The sequence below is a fragment of the Tympanuchus pallidicinctus genome, unplaced genomic scaffold, assembly GCF_026119805.1.
Source record: "Tympanuchus pallidicinctus isolate F22 unplaced genomic scaffold, pur_lepc_1.0 scaffold11, whole genome shotgun sequence".
NCBI classification, from domain to species: Eukaryota; Metazoa; Chordata; class Aves; order Galliformes; family Phasianidae; genus Tympanuchus; species Tympanuchus pallidicinctus.
Genome location: NW_026294627.1, coordinates 4,137,682 through 4,158,122, shown reverse-complemented (window position 1 = coordinate 4,158,122; position 20,441 = coordinate 4,137,682). Strand labels below are relative to the sequence as shown.

Here is a 20,441-nt window from a genome sequence, read left to right as displayed (position 1 = left end):
AGTTTTATCAGCAGTGCTTTAACACACTGCAGGATAAGTCTTTCTGGTCAGACTTTCTAGCAGTGAGGGAATAAATTACCTGGGAAAGTTTTGGGATCTCCATTATGGAAGGTTTTAAAGAACAAGTAAGACAAAGATATCAGAACTGTTCAATTACAGTTGATCTGTCCAACAGTAAAAGAATGGACAGCATGATTTTTTAAGGTCTTCTTCAGAGCTATATTCTAGATTTCCTATACCACAGATAACAACTTCTTGGGCTTTCCTGTTTATCACCTGGCATGTCAAGTTCACTTCTTGCTGTATGTATATATGAAATATGTAAGAGCCTTCAAAAGTGGAGCCCAGTAAATATTTTATTGAATGGTGAACTTGCCCCAAGACAATTTCACTAGTTCTAAAACTGTCTACTAATTAAAGTTGATTTTATCAACTTTGAACTACTGAAGGGAAAACAACAGGAATAGATTCATACACACACACACACACACAAAAAAAAAAAAAAAAAAAAAACCAACAGTCATATATATCCTTCTTCTTTCCTTATTCCCCAGAACCCACCCACTGAAATTATTTTGATATATGGTATTTACATCCTTGCCAGATACATTACAGAATATATTTAATCTCTGCACTGGGTGAAATGCAAAAATAATATGATGGTAGGAAATATTGCATCTGGAGACTTCGATACCATCTATCATTCTAATATACAACAAAGAACTTAGTGTAAAAATAAAAAATCAAAGGTGTTGTTTAAATATGTATCAAAACATTTAATGATTTCATGAGGACCAAGAGCTCCTTCAGGGTCAATACCTGAACAGCACAGAGTTTAAAAGGAACAGGCAAATGAAGAAAGCATTGAGAACAAAAAAGTAGTAATAACTAACACTGGATCCCAGCATGCTTTGTTAGAGCACTACAAACAGTGGAACTATGTGCTATCGTTTGTGTTAATCTGGATGCAACTGGTTCTGGCATATATGGTGAGCTTATATATTTCCCTGAGTTCTCAATATGCTTTTTCAAAATCACTGTCCAAGACTTAGGGAAATGTCTGTCTTCTGAGGCACCCTCTGAGAATGGCAGGAGTTTATAAGATGGATTGTGACCCTTTCATTAAGTGATAAAGATCCAGTGTCAGTAAGATGTAAGGTCAAGCATTGACAACCACTATGGTGACCACAGGTGACAGAAGAGAAGGTTTAAAGACTGGCCATCTCTGTGAAACCATGGGAAATCTGCTAAGTGTTGCAAACAACAAATCTAAAAAGTTTCCTGTTATGTAAAAGTCAGCATTTTGGGAAAATTCAATATATCAACACAAAGGAGGGATCACTGGATGCCTGACCTGTACAGTGAAAGCTGGTTGTCTTTTTTAACCAACAATTAAGATTGGAACATAAATACAGAAAAAAGTACCAATTTGTAAAGAAAATTAACAAGGAAGGTTTCAGTTGGAAGTAAGGCATGAAAAGAGCCTGGCTTCTGGACTGAACAAACATTATTGGGAATTTATTGCAAAGGAGCACTGCATGAAATAAGGGAGGATTTTTTTCTTATCATGGAATCATAGAATGGCCAGGTTTGAAAAGGACCTCAAAGGTCATCTTGTTTCAACCCCCCTGCCACAGGCAGGGTTGCCTGCCACTAGACCAGGCTGCCTAGAGCCACATCCAGCCTGGATCAGATTTGGAGCATGTAGAGGATAGCAAATAGGAAAGTACAAAACCATCGGTTTCCATAAGGAATTGACCATGAATAACAAGAATTTAAATCATAAACTATCCAGATACATCTTCATAAGGAAATTCTCATGGAAAACAACATACTGTCTGGGATATGTACAGCAGCTATATTCAGCATGTGCTAATCAGTTCTGATTTGAAACTGCTCATAGTGTGCTGTGCTGTGAAAAGGAACAAAACAAAAGCTTACACTTGTACTCTGTTTTGCCTGCAACTAATCACTTAAAGCACGTATAGGTATGCTTTTCAAAAGGACAAAACTCTTCATGCTCTCATTACACAGTGTACAGGTAGACTACAAATTTAAAAACAAGGGTACTCTGAACACTCTGACTGCCAGCTTCCTAGCTTGAAATGGTTATTCTAGTTTCTAAACAAGAGCTTTCTATTGTTTGAAGAAATTGTTTGGCATTGTTTAGCTTGGAGAAGAGAAGGCTCTAGTGAGACCGCATTTTGGCCATCCAATATTTGAAGGGAGCAAATAAAACAGGAGGGGGAACAGCTGTTTACGAGGGTGGATAGTGATAGAACAAGGAGGAATGGTTTTAAACTGAGACAGGGGAGGTTTAGGTTAGATATAAGGAGGAAATTTTTCACTCAGAGTGTGGTGACACACTGGAACAGGCTGCCCAAGGAGGCTGTGGATGCCCCATCCCTGGAGGCATTCAAGGCCAGGCTGGATGTGGCTCTGGGCAGCCTGGTCTGGTGGTTGGTGACCCTGCACACAGCAGGGGCCTTGAAACTGGATGCATTGTGGTCCTTTTCAACCCAGGCCATTCTATGATTCTATGATTCTATAATTCTGTGATCATTTTCATTGAGTTAGCAAAGTTTCATTGAGTTAGTCTAATATATTCCTTTAATATCAGCATAGGATTTGGAGTTTAAATTCCCTTGGATAAAAGCAGGAACTGACCCCTTAGACAGAAATGAAGTTGTGGGAGGTAGTTTTGAGAGTCAAGCATTAAGACTGGATTTAAAAGACAGTACGTTTTCCACTGTCTTTTTCAGATACTTCAAGAGATAACATGCTGAAATACTATTGCACCTTTTTAAAATGTACAGCTTTGTGGGGGAGAAGAAAGAGAGAAATCAGCTAGTTGTGTCTTCAGACTGTGACTCAAATGTTAAATCATTCATGGGATATACCCTACATTAATGTTAAGACTCATTTGTTCTAATTTCACTCAAAATCTGAATGCTTGCTCTCATTAACTCTGAAAGCTTCTCTAGCTAATTTTTACAATACATTTCTTCATTTCTTCAGAGAATTTGGTTCTAGCTGCCTGCAATTCTGATTTGTCTTTTTAAAGAGTTACATATAATGTGTCATGCAGAATTACTTTTCTTTTTCCCCTGAGTTTTACATTTTTTTGAATGAGGTAAACTCTTTTAAATAAATAGGGATACTTTTGGAAAGTGCTGTGGCCAACTATTAAAATTCTTCTCCATATCAAAAATAGAATTTTTAATAAATTTCCTTTGTCATTTATTCTGGTGTGGAAGTTTTGCTGTTCATGCCCGCTCTCATCTCTGTCTTGCTATTTAAGAACAGAATAATATATTGCTTGTTTTTCTGTTGTTTTATGGCGGATTGAGGGAGTGCTGTTTGTTATTTGAGGATGAGAAGGATTGGTTGGTTGTTGAAATATGAACATGTGACCAGATAATTAATTCACATCGTTAATTCAGTTAATAATCTTGAGGTAGGCAGAGGCAGATTAGAGCCAGTGGTGATGAAGAGCCAGTCTGTGGCATGGGGGTTGGAACTCAATGATCCTTGAGGTCCCTTCCAACGCAAGCCATTCTGTGATTCTAAGAAAGGTTTTGGATCTTATCACTGGTTACAGAAGGAAACCAAAGTTGTATAACCTGCTTCTATATGTCTATTTCTCATACAGAAGTATTTTGGCTAACATCTACGTGCACTTGAGCTACACAAAAGTACAGCCCAATGTGAGTCCCAAACACATGAAAAGTCTTACTACAATTTTTACACTGGGTATAATCACTAGAGTATTAATAATCTCAGCTGTAAATAGCAAGTAATGGAGATTTATTCTCTCTTGAGGACAAGCACACACACAAAGTATCATGTAAAATACACCAAGGATGAGAAAAGAAGGTTTTTTTCTTCTCATTTGACAGTTGGCACTTAGAAGGATGAAGGATATATTCAAAGTCAGAGAGATAACACAATACATCTTCCATATCTTCAACTAATTCCTTAACTGAGGCCCCTCTTTCAATCTCAAGTCATTGCCTGGCATAAATCAGGCTTGAAACTTCTCTCACACCATACATATTTTCATTCTTAATCTGCCCAGTTACCTCTTGGCTTTTCTGAAGATTTTCATGGCCTGTAGCAGGAGATGTTGTCTTCTCCCATTTCTCCGCAACTTCCTTTGCTTCTTCTATCTTTTGCTCATAGCTTTTCTGGGAATTTAGCAGTGTTACTTCATAAAACTCTTGAATATCTGTTTGTAAAGAGAGAAAGTAGAAGGCATTATTTGATATGTTGGCAATGAATCCCTGGTGTTTATCTCTAGCTGATATATATTTACATATTTTCTGAAGATACATCATAATGATAAACACATATAACATTTCTAGCAGAAAGCACCACAAATTTGTTTTCTAAAATGTCAAGGAAATTCCTGAGGCACATTCTCATTTTTAAAGAAGTTCTTTAAAATGATTTCAAAGAAGTAAAGGAATAATAATTATCAGGAAAGACTCAAGAAACTTATTAATGTACACCCAAACTATATAAGTAGAACAGAGCCTAACAGAAATGAAAATAAGTCACAGATCATTTTGATGAGTAAGCTAGAAATTTGCAGATGTAAAATACTCTAATAGAAACTTATCAGATACCTGCCCCAGACATCTGGCCCACCCTTAGCCCCAGCATTTGGGATTTTTTATTGAATAGGATACAGAAGGTTAAGGAGCATTCTGTTGGCTAATCACTTCAATCAGCTCAGAAGCAGCTAATTAATGTTGGGTTTCAACCAAGAGTAAGTAAGAAACCAGGCCTTTATATCCTGTTCACATGTTTCAGGGAGAAAGATTACATCTACTTGTTTACCCTTTGGGACTTCTAAGATTGGAGTGGCTATAAAAACTACTGTGCTTTTACTAAGTACCTCTCTGATGTCTGCTACCTGAGATGTAAAGAATGTAGCAAGGTATAATTCTCAAAAAGCAATTGTCAGAGAAAGCAAAGAAGGAGACAGAAACCATTCTGGTCTTTGGCAAAGGAATTAGAATTATTTCTGAGAATTTATATTTCGTATTGCTGAGAGCATTTAATTTCACCATTAAAGTTAGGAGCTACTTTTAAATTAAAAAGCTGTAGGACAGTTGCAATGGGAGTGGGAGCTCCTCTATTCTCACTGAGGGGCCTTCTTACCATCATTCTGAATTTGTAAACTGAAGAAATACATTTCGTTTCCAGCTCAATTTGTATTACAACTGAATGTAAAACAGACCTGACTAGTACACAATTATCTCTATAAGAATGCATTGCAGAAATAAACTAGAAATTGCCCTCTGGTAGTGCTATTCTGATGGCTTGGTTGTTGTTATCAGAGTGTTAATTGAGTTGGTGGTAGTTAAGGAACAGCAGAACAGTGCTTTCATTCCAATGTTAAAGACTATCTTGACCAAATATGTTCATTAAAACTATGCCATATTTGCATCTGTATGCATGTGTGCAAAATAAGTAAAAAAAATGTCTGTTAATAAAAGTCCTTATCTATTCCAAGGAGGTTGTGGGCTTTTTCCACTGGAAAAATTGTCGTTGGTGCACAGAGAACATTTCAAGAGTACTTAGGCAGTTACTGAAGAAAGCACAAAGGATTCACTTACTTGGTTGCTTTTAAATTCCATAAGCTACAATTGCTGTTTCTATTGAACAAGGGTAGTCGGTGACTTGCAGTCAATCAAAGTAAGCGTAAAATAGGATCTGTAATTTGCTCTGAGTAAAATCTGCTCTACCAAGTGATCTCCATTATGTCAGAGATACAATCAGCCTTTAGGAGAGAAAAGCAGCTGAATGCTACTGAAGATGGAAAAAAGTGTAACAGAGGTGATGGGATCAAGCAGGCGTAGAATCAAGTTTGGAGCAGTGGTTTTAAAAGGTGGGAGTGTAGTAACTGCAATATACAGCAATCAAAAAACAGTCTATCTCATGGTGGGAACTTACAGAAAGATTAATCAACAAAGAGAGTAATTACACAACTAAAATCTCTGTCAAGTATTTATTGGCACCATTTTCGCTCCTTTCTGTGAAAACAAGTTCAGGTTTCATTTAGAAATGGCAATATTACTAATTATTAATTGAGTAAGAACAAAGTATCTCCATCTTGTTTTGGTACCAGAGGAGCAATTCTGCCCTCTCTTTAACTCCAAACATTTTGTCAAGCAGCAAATTCGTGTTTGTTTAAAGTGTCTGTGAGTCTCATTTGTTTATTTGGTTCTTAAATGTTGACTTACTTTATTTAATAAACTCTTCTTGTTGTACCCTTAGCCTTGCCCAGATGTTTTGTCAGTTTTGCTGCATAAATGTAAATTGCTCAGAAAAAAAAATTATATATTCTTATATGAAATAATCCTAAAGATACTGTGATATATTTTGTTTTGGATAATTCCATCCCTTCAAAGCAGGAAAACAAATTTTATCTACATCAGCATGTTAAGAAAACATATAAGAATCACTGTGTAATTGTCCACGGACAAGTATAGAGTACATCAGTATATCTGTGCTCTGCAGCTAAATTCCAAGGACACCCTGCTCCTTCTCTTACATTCCTCTATAAGAATAAGCAAGATCTAACCCTTATAAGATATTCAAAGGAGCACTTTACTGCAGTTTAAAAAATACATACTAATCATTGAGGCACAAATGTGAGTTGTGAGCTTACTCTTAACTCACTTTTTTTAATTTAAATGACAATAATTTGGAGAAGATTAATAATTGGAGAAGACACAATGACCTACTCAAATACAAGAGCAACTTTTCTTTCAGCCAGCAGCTACACAGAAGGAAATACAAGTGATCAGACAAAGCTGACAGGCTGCCTAATCTGGGCCATTTCTTCATTTTAAGTGTTGGGTTCAGCAACCCTAAGACTATTCATTCTAGTGCAGTTTCTGTTCCAATTTATATGCATCGCAGTATCCATTCATTATGGCAAAAAGTTACAATTCTTGCAGCAAAGGGGCTAAACAATATAAAAAGGCAAAAATTTTGAATAGCCTAAACTAATTTCTGTCTTCTGTGGCTGGTTTTCACCAGCATTCTAATGAGAAAAAAAAAAATAGATAAAGCAATACAGTTCCTCATTCATCTCTAAGCACTTCAGCACCAGAAAGATAGAAGTAAATGGAAGGAAATTCAGACAAAGACAGATGATTAAAGGTCTGAAGAAGACCAACTTTTAGAGAGAGATTAAAGAAAGAGAATTATAATAACACACACTTTTATATTTCCACTCATTTCGAAGCAAAACAAACATTAAGGACATATAACACTGCCTGATAAAATTGCACAAGGACTCAAAGAGAGGCAAGCCAGCAGGGCTGACCTGTGGAGGCCCATAAATGAGTCCAAGAGCATCGACCACTTAGTGATCAATAATCTACTTGCAGTGTCTTCAGAATCAACAGAGGATTCAAAACAGTGCTATTTCTTTATTATAAAAAGTCCTCTTTGCAGAAACAAGGAAGATTAGATGCAGCTGCCTGATCAAATATATTATTAAATTATTATTAATCCGTAACTATATACCAGAGGGTTGTGCTGCCATCCAGGGGGACATCAATAGGCTGGAGAAATGGGCTGATAACAATATCATGAACTTCAATGAGGAAAAGTGTAGGAATGATGTTTCAGTCTCTGGAAGCTCTTTCCAGTGGAGCCAAGTACTGGGGCAAGAGGCAATGGGAACAAGCTGGAACACAGGAGGTTCCCTCTGAACACCGGGAAGCACTTCTGTGTTGTGTGGATGACTGAGAACTGACACGGGTTGCCCAGAGAGGTTGCAGAGCCTCCTCCTTGGAGACCTCCATCTACTGCCTGAACATGGTGCTGGGCACTCTGCTCTGGGTGTCCCAGATGGAGCAGGGGTGGAACAAGATGGACCCAGAGACCCCTTCCAACTTCAGCCATTCTGTGATTCTGTGAAATCTGGACCAATTTTCTGATGGAATGTGGCAGGAGCTGATTACTCAAAATCTCCATTTTTGAGACTCACTGCTCTAAGTTTAAAGGGAGGAGGTGGTCAGGATTTGCTCCTATTCATATGTCTTGGTGCCCTCTCTATTACTGACACGTCTTCAGCTGTGTAACTCAGCATAATCCAACTACTAGCACCAAGGCTGTATGAATTATGTGAGGTGATTTTGGCATCTGTATGATTTTCACCTATGCAGAAACACACTGGCAGATATCAGTGCTTTTTGTACACGTTCAACAAATTTAGACATTAAGGCAGGTGCATGCCAGAGCATCAAGCAGTTGGGATTACTGTAGTAAAACACTTTCATACCAGCTGATCTGTTGCTGCCCTTTCCATGTACCTAATTTATGAAAAGAGTTAACACAGGAGAACCTCAAAAAATGAGTTTTGCAAAGTGATGCGTTTTAAAATACAGAGATGCCTAACCTAAGCTGGTACAGGTCTACAAGACAGCTGTACAGAGAGAGTAGATTTGCAAGGTGCCAAAATCATTTAGGGTTCTGATGGGACATAAAGAAAACCACAGCAGGAACAGAGAGAAAAATCTCTTATATCACTTTTGCATTTACAAAAAATGAGGGGAGGAAGAAGAAGGACTTTATCCAGTAACTAACAAGCTGATGCCAAGCTTTCTGGCACCATCTATATTTCATAGAATACAAACAATTAAGCCTAAAAGGATAATCTTGTACATCACTTAGCCTGAAGTTGTACTGCATGTGTCAGCAAATGCCGCTTCCCCAGTGACTTGACAGTACATGTGACTGCTTGTAACAGAGCAGTTCAAACTATTCCATGCACCACTTTAGCCAAAGTCCACTGGACTTACATACACCTGTCCACCGCAGCATGTTTTGACCTCCAGGAAGAGAGTATGCTGTGATAACAGCTGATGTTGCCTTAATCTGTGTAATGAGAAGGAGTTTTCTTTTGACATCTTGCTACACAGCCTTCTTCTCTCTGTGGCTTCTGCTGATGGCCGTACATTTTTGCAATTAACCATAGCGTCATTAACAACGTAGAATCCCATTACCCAAGAAACAAGTTCTCTCTGCATTGTATTTCCATGGACACTGTTTGGGTATTGGAGCTAATATTCTGAAGGACAAAAAGAAAAGGTGTTTTTTTTTTCTTCTCCTTCTGGAGGTCCTTAGCCCTGAAATTCATTTTCCCTAAGTTGTGCCAGTGCCCTGACTTGTTTTGCTGTATAACTCCCATCTGTTTTTCCAGGGCATTCAGGGACAAGCTGGAATGGGGATCTAAGGCAACATGCAAACACAAGCTGCTTCCTTTCCAGGAAATTTGGGGCAATCTTTTTGTCTATACGTAGGATAGTATCTGATATGTACCTTTTAATGTTGTGTAACCCAACACAAATGGCTAGTGTCTGGCAGAACTCTGCAAATCAAAATAAAGTCAATTGTTACAGGATCTTGTTGCTAGTCTGTTTTATAACTAAGGGAACATTGCTGTATACATCTAAACGGCATCATTTATATCCTGGGGAGCAGATTATGCTGGGTCAACTTCAGCCATCTGGTCTGAATTATTAGGTAGGAGTAAGGAGAATTGTGCAGGGTGCTGTTCAAGAAGGGAACTGATTCACATGGTAGAGGTAGCAGGGAGGGGATCAGAGATCATACCAGCTTGCCAGTGAAGGGCTTTAAAGATCCTGCCCATGGAAGCAGTCCAAGGAGAAGTTAAATGACACACTTCACTGAACACACTATGTTTTGTGGCTTTTCCAAGCAAAAAAAATATTTCTATAATGAGTTAAATAACATTTATGAGATTGAGAAAACAAAAAGCAAGAGAAGAGAAAAGGAAAAGCCTTGAAATTGGATGAGTTTTCAACTAAAGCAGGGCTATGGCATGTATGCTCTGGGAAACATGGCAGATCTCCAGTTATCAAGCTGGTACATAGCTTTATAGTCATGGTGAGTCCAAACCTGCCTCCATTAGCATCCCTTGGTGCAGCAGTACTGAAAAATTCCTTTCCTAATTCAGCAGTATCTCATCCTCGAGATTGCACATATATTTCTCTTTGGTCTGCACTAATATAGGTGGTGCAAGATTCAGCAATAAAGGAAAAACTCAAAGCTTGCTATTTGCAATTGGCAGAGGTAGCACCAAGGTATATCAAGTCAAAATGAAATGTAGGTACCCTGAGACAAGGTTTTCAGGCGTAAGCTTTTGGTGCATGAGAAAACAGATGCCAACAAAACAGAAAGATTTGCTGCAGGAGAGAACAGGTCTTATTCCTGTGAACACTGCAGCGCAAGCCAAGGGAACAGTCTTCTGTCAAATGCCAGCAGTTGACAAACAATCCTAAATCTATTAAAAGCAGCATAGTCTGGGAGAACATGTACCAAAGTGGGAAGTAGGAAATGTAATTTCTGTCATTAACCTGTCTTGGTTGTTGGTCTTGAGTAAAATCCCAAACATGTGGCACAGATGGCCTTTTGAAATCCCTTCCACTCTGAATTATCCAATGACCCTACAATCCTTTGCACTTTTAGCTTGTAAAGTCTTTAGGGCAGAAACCAATTACTGTCCAGGCAAGGACCTTAGCAAAATCAGATCCTTTTATCAAAGCTTTGAAATGTGCTGTAATAAACTAAATTGTCAGCAATTAATAAATTTGGATGTAGGGAAAATATGTTGTGGAGTACTTCTGGTATCATTTTTTGGTTTTGTAATATACCCCAAATACAATCAGAGCTTACCCAAAATTCTCAGCTGTGAATATCTGCCTCAAAGGCAGCTGTCCAAAACCCAGTGACAATAAAATATTCAACACATATCGCTGTTCACAGAGAAACAAAATAATTACTGCAGTCCTTTCTATGTGAGCAATATTGAAGACAACAAGTGAAAACTAGGAACTGATAACTCAGTCAGGAAAGTCAGTAGTTAAGTCTCTTCAGTGACTGAATGTATTGCCATAGTCTTGCTTATAAACTGAAACTTCTTATTCATAAATACGAATTTCAGTCTGGATTTGTACATTCACCACTGACAAAATGTTATATGTGAACATCTGTGGTTGCTAATTGTTTTCAGTAGAACAGGAACTGAAACTGTGAGAAAGGTTAATAATGCACAGAAGCAGTTTCAAGCAAGCACAGTAGGTTAAATCAGAAATGCAGCACTCAGCTCTGCTCACTTCGTTTCTGAAGCTCAAGCTGCAGAAAAGATGAGCAGCACACCTCAAATCCTGCAGCAACGGTTCATTTTGCCCAGCATAGTGATGGTCAGAGCAGGATTCTGAGTCTACGCTGCCTGCTGCACCTATAGACAAAATGAACTGCTCCTGAGTGTTTTTTTCCAACAGAATACTATGCAAACAGAAAGTGCTATAAATATTATAACTATCTGAAAGAGGCAGCTAAGGAAGCACGAAGAAACTGAAGGAAGGTTTCCTGAGATTCAGAATGGAATTTGCGTAAAACAGCAAGTTTTCTTTGAAGAACTGAAGGCTTGTATCAACTTCATTTCTTATAAACTTAATTACAAAGGTCCGCTTCTCTTCAGCGCTGTGCATTGCTCTGCATGCAGCAGTTGGAGGCGGTGGAAGTTATTTACGGACAACAATAACATATACCTTTGGGAAGATGCTTTATTCGGTGTGTTGAGAGCTGAATGCAGAGCCATTACTGGAGAGATTTTGCCTTATTTCTCTGCAGCAGTTAACCGTTATTACTGTGCATTTCTGATCTTCTCCAAGGATCATGCAGCCCCACTGCGGGTCACAGAAGTTATGAAAAGATTTTTGTCTGAATGATTCCAACATGTTCCTAAACAACTGTAGTGGAGTTATGTTATTTGCTCAGTTATAGTGTTTGTTTCCCGTGTGATTTTTTTTTTTTTTTCTTTTTGTTGCTCCAGTGCTCCCAACATGGTTTCTTGAAATAAATAGGGATAGTTAAAATCTATCAAAGATTTGATGTAAAATGCAGTCTCAAATACGTAGGTATACTTCCATGTCTGAGGCAGGAATAATGGAAACAAAAGTTTGATTATATTTTTATTCACCTTTTTTAAAATCTTGGAAAAGAACCAGGTGCAAATCCAATTTCTAACAGAACACAGAGGGAAACATTGTATCACAGATTCCTTAGAGTCTGAAGGAGCCTCTGAAGGGCATCTAGTCCAACTCCCCTGCAGTGAACAGGGACACCGCAGCTAGATCAGGCTGCCCAGGGCCTGATCCAGCCTCACCTTGAAAGTCTCCAGGGGCAGAGCATCATAGAATGCCCTGGGTTGAAAAGGACCACAATGCTCATCCAGTTCCAACCCCCTGCTATGTGCAGGGTTGCCAACCACCAGACCAGGCTGCCCAGAGCTACATCCAGCCTGGCCTTGAATGCCTGCAGGGATGGAGCATCCACAGCCTGCTTGGGCAGCCTGTTCAAGTGCCTCACTACCTTCACTGTGAAAGACATTTTCCTTACATCCAACCCAAGTCTACCCTCTTTAAGCTTGTTCTATACCACAGACCCTGCTAAAAAGTCTGTATCCTTCTTTCTCGTAGTCCCCCTGTAGATATTAAAGGCTGCTATCAGACCTGCTATCAGGTCTCTGGTGCAGACCCTTTCCCTCGCCCCCAGCTGCCCTCCCCTGTCACAGCTCCATGCCATTCCCTCAGGCCCTGTTGCTGTCACACAGAGCAGAGCTCAGCACTGCCCTCCGCTCCCTGTGAGGAGCTGCAGCCGCCATCAGGCCTCCCCTCAACCTGCTCTGTGCTGAACACACCATGGACCTCAGCTGAACCTCACACACTTTCCCTTTTAGGCCCTTCTCCATCAGTATAGCCCTCCTTTGGTGCCCAAATATGCACAGAGTGCTTGAGGTGAGGCCACACCTCCAGCTTAGCAGCAACTACCAGTGGCTTCACACAATTCTGCTGCTCCAAGTGACCTGTAGTACCTCATGATGAACCACAGGTGTCTGAAGGTTCATTCCTCCAGGAGTCTGACTGTCATTCCTCCTATGCACTCCCTAAATTGGTAGCTTTTCTAGTTTTGTTTTTAGAAAGCACTAGAGCATCATCTTCTGAACAGGGAGAGATAAGGGAGGTGGAAGCATGGAGCTTATATCTGTTTCTCCTCCAACCAGATATGGTCACTGCCAGAATGTAGAGATGCTTTTGTCCATGCAGGAGAGCATTCAGACACGCAGCTATGCAGTACTAGCATGCCCCACTCCATGGCATAGAGAAAGACTACCTTGGCTCCAATGCAGAAACAAGTTACCTGTACCTTAGCTGTCTAACATCAAGCAGTTTGAAACATAGCTGATGTTGCAGAGATCTCAAAATTGTGCAGCTACAACTACAGGGAGCAAGTAGCTGCACAGGACTTGTGCTTCAGTGTATACTACATTTTTTCCAGCTGCTTCCTTTCACCACTTTTCTTTCTCAGTCTCCCTAAAGGCCTCACTTCTATGAGTTTGCTTGGCTGGAGTAAACAGAAAAGGCACTTGTGTAATCAGTGTCACCTGTGCTGAGCATAGATTGAACACGTAGTGTGTCATGATGAACTGATGTCACCTCCCAGAATAGGAAACAGCACATCTTGAGCCCTTCCCCACCTTTTCCCCTTCACCACAGTGTTTGTCGCTGGGCAGCATGGAGATCTGAGCACTTGAGCAAATTCTGATGTGTCACAGCTGAAAATTGCAGTGACAGTCAGTTGTCTTAATAAGGCTTCAGGAGACCCAAGAGTAAGAAATCCAAATCAGACACACATTCCCAAAGCCCAGTAGCAGTGTAAGAGAATTTTTATAAAAACCCTATGGCAATCTGTAAGGAATTAGCAATAATTGCTCCCTGGAGTTGTTTTTTTTCAACCTACAAAGAAGCATCTTCATGCACAATCCTTTTCAAACATCACTTTATTCCTTAATATTCCTTAATATAAAACTAAGAAAACAGTGTTAAATCACAATTTCCTTCCCAGTTCCTTCATCTACAAGAGCAACTCTTTTTCACTGCACACACTTCTCAGTGGAATCAGGCTTACCTGGTCAGCTCAGTGCCCTGTTTTTTAGTGGAGCATCACCCTCTGTACTAAATAACCAACTTTTATTTTGGTACCAAAGCACATAACGCCAGCTTCTCTAGTGCATGGTGCACATCAGGTAACATGAGAAGCTGTAAATGCAGCTCAGTCCTCATTTCTGATGTCAAACATATGTGATGATGGGGCCATAGTCTCAACCTTCATCTCCCACCCACATTCCCAGTGCAGCTGGTTGCTTGCCCATATGCCAGGACAATCAGGAACAATGTCTTGGTTTACAGGCAGCACTGTCCCAAGGGACACTGTAATGCAGTGAGTAAGCAGAGACCATCACACAAGCTGTAGGGGATGGATGTTGACTATGTAAATGTAGATGCCTGATACTCAAGAGGATTTTTTTCTTACTGCCCAGCTATTTTTAACTCTGGAGATGACAAGTTAACACTTTAAAGAAAATATGCAAAAGATAGGATGGTGAAGGAATAAAGTTCCAAATAATTTAAGACCAGCCTATCTCCTTGATATGTGCCTAAAATGCAGGAAAAGCACAAACACGTGCAGAAAACTAGGTTAATTATATTCCAAGTCACACCACTTCAGCTGCCTCTTTCTTCCCCTTCATTTTACTAGTGGGAAGTGTAATGTCAGTGGTAAAAACAGGGAAGTAAGAACTTCAGGCTGCAGATTCTATTTGCAGTTTTTCCGCTGACTTGCTGTGTGACCTCGGGCAAATCAGTCTCTCTGCACTCCATCTTAACCTTCCGTAAAGTTGAGATACAACTGCTTTGACTTACCTATAGGCTTACAGTGGGCATTGCACAGTTCAATTAATTAATGTCCATTTGAATGAATTTCAGTACAAGTTCAAATTATTACGGGTTGCACTTCTATAAACTCTAGCTTGCGACCCTTGAACAAATTTGCCATGAAGCCTAGTGCAAATCTTATGATTGCTGCTCTGGTTTGATAAATTGTACTTTAAATGAACCCTTTCACTGGAGCAACTGTGACTTTCATTATCTACACTTAACATTTTCAGTCATTGCACTAATTGGTCTAACCTTGTATTGCAGGTTTCAGTGAACATCAGAAGACTTCATTGGTCATGCTTGAATTTGTTTTACTTTATAGTCTCATGGGTTTAGTAACAGCCAAGAGAGTTCATGTAAATTCATTGGCATTTGCTGGTCTCCATTTGGAAGGAGAAAATTTTGTATCCCTCATACAAGTCCTTGGAGGTCTAGAATCTACTGCTCTCATTATCTTTGTTCTCATGTTGCTGCTTGGTTTATGGACTCAGTACAACTTCTTTTTTAACTTCTGTAATTTATATTTCCACTCAATATGAACTTATGTATTTATTCATGAAATAATTTTGCATTTTTTTTCCACTGGCTCTTCCAGGGAAGAAGTTCTGTGTTATAGAATCATAGAAATGTTTGAGTTGGAAAGGGCCCCCAGAGGTCATCTAGTCCAACTCCTCTACAATGAACAGGGACACCTACAGCTGGATCAGGTGCTCAGAACTCTGTCCAGGCTGACCTTGAGTGTCTACAGAGTTGGAGTGTCCACCACCTTTCTGGGCAACCTGTTCCAGTGCTTCACTATCCTGGTGTTGTTTCCTTAAGAGTACCCTTGTCTCCTTAAAACTTACAGTAGACAGTGGGAGAACATGAGGAAATGCTTTGCAAAAAATGTTGTTCCTTAATTAGCCATTGTTTTGTACAACTTTGACAGTTATCGTGGAGATATTAACATTATGAGCTTAATACTATGATTATTAACCATGTATAATTTTCCAAGATAAATTATTTGTGAAGTTTTACTGCAGCAGTTTTGAAAATGTCTGATGGGAAAACTCAAGGAAGCATAAAGGAATACGCTAAATAAAAGTCATTATGTATATCCGAATAACAGATGTGACCCATAGCCTGTGAATTAGTTTGCTGTTTGCTCGTATCTTATCACAGAAAACAAAGAAAAAGAGTATGTGCAGCTCCAAATAATGGTGGGCTGCAAACAGGGGAACAACCCAGCTGAACCTAAAGCATAGCAGCAGTTCAGAGGCACCATCGTAGAAATGTAAAAGCAAACTGGCTTCAGAGGGGACGCAAAAGCTTACATTGTCAGCCTCCTAACATTAAAGCAGTTGGCGAGTTAAATATAGACTGCAAACTTCAGGGATTCCTATCAAGCCTTTCTATGAATTAGGATATGTTATGGAGATAAAGTCCATTTGTCATATTTGCTACAAAGGCTGGGCTGGATATCACGGATGTTGACAGCTGTAACAGCCAAAATTAGTTTGCACTCATCTACTAATGCCATTTGTGAGAAACCCCAAGAATGTGTAGCAGTTCAGGTCCCACAGAGTGACAGGGACTCCGTGCTGGCTCCCAGGGATAACACTGCTTTGTACACATGGACTCACTCTTGATTCATGTTCTGGAAATGCCTCCTGAATCTATAGTATCAGAGGGCTGAGTTCGATTCAAGATTAAGTAACCTAAGAAGAGTTCTCTCGTGCCTCCATGTGAATTAAGTGCCTAAGCTCCTGTAGGCAGAGTCAGTACCTTAAATGTCTACTCCTTTTTGAGGTCTGAGGTTCCCACAGGGTTGGCAGATATGGTACACACTTCTGGAAATGCAAATGAAGGTTTAAACTGGGACAAAACACTTGCCTCTCATGGTGGATAGAGGGTGAACAAGATCTCACTGGGAGCACAGCCCCTTTGGCAGCTCCACCAGTTGTGTTGACTTGACCTCTGTTCATGACAACTGAAGCTAACACAGGACATTTGTCAACATCAAAGTGCAGGTACACTAATATGGAACCACATCACAATCTGAGTATCCCTCATGTAAGAAGGCAGTTCTGAAAACCTGAGTGAACTCCAGGGATTTTCATGGCACTTCTTCCCTTCTAGTTTAAGAACTTGGTTTGGGGCTACAGCTGGTATTTGTATTTGCATTATATTTCACAGAATTTATATTTCATAGAGTTGGAAAGGATGTTTAGATCTGCCTAGTCAGCTCCCCTGCAATGAAGAGGGACACCTACAGGTCTGGTCAGGTGCTCAGATCCCCGTGTAGCCTGACCTTGAATGTCTCCAAGGACAGAGCATCCACCACCTCTTTGGGGCACTTGTTCCAGGGCCTCTCCACTCTTAGTGTAAAAAACTTCTTCCTTATATCCAATTAAATCTCCCCTCTTTTAGTTTGAAACCATTTCTCTTTGTTCTATCACAACAGACCTTTCTAAGTAGTCTGTCCCCTTCCTTCTTATAGTTCCCCTTTTGATACTGATAGGCTACTCTCTGGTCTCCCCGGACCCTTCTCATTTCCAGTATGAACAGCCCCAGCTCTCTCAGCTTGTCCTTATATAGAAAGTGTTCCACCCCTGGGATCATTTTTGTGGCCCTCCTTTGGATGTACTTCAATAGATCCATTGTGCCTCCAATTTTATACACTTATTGGTTTGCTTTCTGTGTTTGTAGATAAAGATTTAGGACCAGTTTTGGTACTGCAGGTCTTCTCTTTCATAGTTCTCCAGCAATACAGGGTTAGCCTTAAAAGTCTTGTGCTGTTAATCAACCTTTTGAGTAACTCTTGAATTGTTGAATAGAACATGAAAAACATTCATAAAGCATGAAAGGCTAAACATTGTATCTAGCACAATGTAGTTATTGATAAAAACATACTTTTTTTCCCCTAAAAATCAAAACATGCAAAAAATTAAGGAAAGAGTCTTAAAAATGATTCTGCCACTAACTCACTATACTGCCCATGGTAATTCAGTCTATGAGTAATAAGTACTTATTATGTGCACAGTCAGGTTGTGTAGATCAATTTATTAGTCTTTCTGTCATGCTTCAACGAAATCAAACATGATAGGCTAAGCTCTCTTATTACGTTCTCCTTGCTATGCTTGCCATAAGAAAAGGCCAGGCATTGTTCTAATAAGATAAGGATATTCTATCAGTTCTTGGAATGATAAATCATGTCAGAAAATGCAATTCAATTCATTATTTAAATCATGTCAGGAAGTGAACTTCATTTTCTAAAATTAAGAGGAAAGGTTTCAGATGATACCTTGGATGTAGACAGAGAACTAATAAATACTGATTATTCAAAATAAATTATTAAGAAGTTCTCCAAAGGCAGACAGATATAACAAGAAGTTGCAAGGCTATGCCTGCATAATGGCTTCACATTCATTACATCTCAGCAACAAATTTTAAAAGTAATGCCACACATTTTTGTATGCCATTGTTGACAGCGACAGATGTTGATCTTCTACACCTACAGAACCAAACATTTCCCAGAAGTATAGGGAAAGAGTTGGGAGGGGGGTTATAAAATGTGCGCTCAAAAGTCAATGGAGAAACATACGGATACTCCCACTGATGTATGAGTTCTAGTCCTGTGCACGAAGTTCAATGTTCAGTGGTCACCTCTGTGATGCTGAGTGCACTTCATGCCTTGAAAGACCATTTAGAGGGCCAGAGGCTGAAGTAAATAAATCTGTCCTTGACTAACTCTTAGTGTACTAATGTTAAGTGTTATTCTGAAGCTGGCAGATGGAGTAGAAGCTCCTGTGAGGCATGAAATCCTATCAGCACTAACAGTCTCTGTTACCACTGATCAAGTCTCTCCAGCAGTTTTTCCATTCAAGATTGCCTTCTTCTGTCAGCTAGGAGTCAAGAGGTTCTATCTATGACAAGAATTCAGCTCAGAACCTGCTTTTTTTTTTTTTTTTTTTTTTTTTTTAAATGAGAACTGCTCCAAAAGTAATGCCTTCTATTTTATTATTTTGGTCAGAGGTTGGTGGGATGGCAGTAGAGACTGAACGTTCCCACCAATATTTCATTACATTTTGTTGCCCTGTGACAGATGGAGCAGAGGGATAGTCTGACAAAATAGGATCTGATGTGGAAGTGCATGTGAAGCAAAAGTGTGTCACTGAATTCCTCCAGGTGGAAAAAATGGCACCCACTGGCTTTCATCAACACTTGCTGAAATTTTATGGAGACCAAACAGTGCATGTTAGCACACTGAAGTGGTGAGTGGTGCATTTCAGCAGTGGCTACAGTGACATGAAAGACAAGTGATGTTCCAGCCATGCTCATGTGTCACACCACAAAATAGTGTCTCAGCCAGCTCATCCAAGCAAAATGGTTAATGGTGGTGACTGTGTCTAAATTAGTGTTTTGTAGCGGAGAATTTGCTTGATCAAACAGTGTTACTGTGCTCTTTGTATTGCTGTAGTTTCCATGGCAGTAAATAGGAGGCATTATACTTGGAGCAACCTATATACTTAGGTTTCACCTTCTCTTGCTCAACTTTGGTCTCACCACTCACATGTTAACTTGGGAAAGAAAACAGCTGATGCACCACACTGGCTGGCAATGCAAGATGCTATTGCCCCACGGGCTCCCACTCCTGTAGGTTGTGTTTGGCAAGCTCTAAGCTCCTTGTGTTCTAAGACACTTTAGAAAGTCTTCTTGGCCCAATGTGCAAGTCTTGCCAAGGTGGAAGCAGATCTTTGCACAAAGAACTCTGCAAATAACACAGTGTAGACACTTTCACCCTTTTTTGTGCTGCAGGGCCTCAAAAAGGGAATGTCTGAAAGGTGTATTGTGTGGGTAAACATATAGAAGATTATAAGATTATAATAGGACCCGACTTGGATTTAATTCAGCTTTTTATTATAAGGTGCAGTGCCTTGTGGTTTTAACTGCAAAGTGCATTCCAGTTAATAAAAATGGCTTTGCTGTGTAAAAGCCAGCCTTTAGAGGTGAGATAGGCCAGAGGAGTGCAGGCATGCTGCTGCCAGGAGATCTGCTGGTGCTATTCAACACTGTAACAGTAAGGGCTGCACAATCACAAAAATGAGGAAAGGAGGAAAGGAAACAGATTCATTGCAATTGCCGCCCACCTGTGCACAGAAAAAAATCTGTCCTTGGTATTGTGAGAAGCTGACTTCCCCCTGTGAGACTCTGTCAAACTGAGGGATAATGATTCAGGTGGCAAATAATCCATAGGCATATTTACAAACCCAGGACAGAAGAAGTTAGGCAGCGGGAGAAAACTTAGTGCTGTAACAAGGGATCCAACCGCGGCTTTGGCTGCAAAGCTGAAATATGGCATTATGCCCATGTATTTCATTTACTCACAATTTCTCTTGCTGTTCTACATAGCGAAAAGAATAGCTGCACAGTAGTGGGAATGAACATGCCAGGTGGTTATGGGCTCAGAATTACCATTTTTTATTTATTATCTTCTTACAAATGCAGTGTTAATTAAGGTTCAGAAGCAGCAACTGACAAATAGTTGTCTGCAAATGTAAAAGTTCTTCCAACTAATGAGAATTTCTTACACAAAGAGGATGTGCTACAGTGTTGTGTTCAATATGGAAATCT

The 20,441-nt window shown here is 39.7% G+C and overlaps 1 protein-coding gene across 1 annotated transcript in view; it reads right to left on the bottom strand.

The window, feature by feature from the left end:
- Positions 1-20,441, bottom strand: part of DLG2 (discs large MAGUK scaffold protein 2) — a 986,929-nt gene that overhangs the window by 865,907 nt on the left and 100,581 nt on the right. Inside the window, exon 4 of the mRNA XM_052669729.1 lies at positions 4,083-4,228. Coding sequence (XP_052525689.1) covers positions 4,083-4,228 — 146 coding nt within the window. The remainder of the gene's footprint in view (positions 1-4,082; positions 4,229-20,441) is intronic.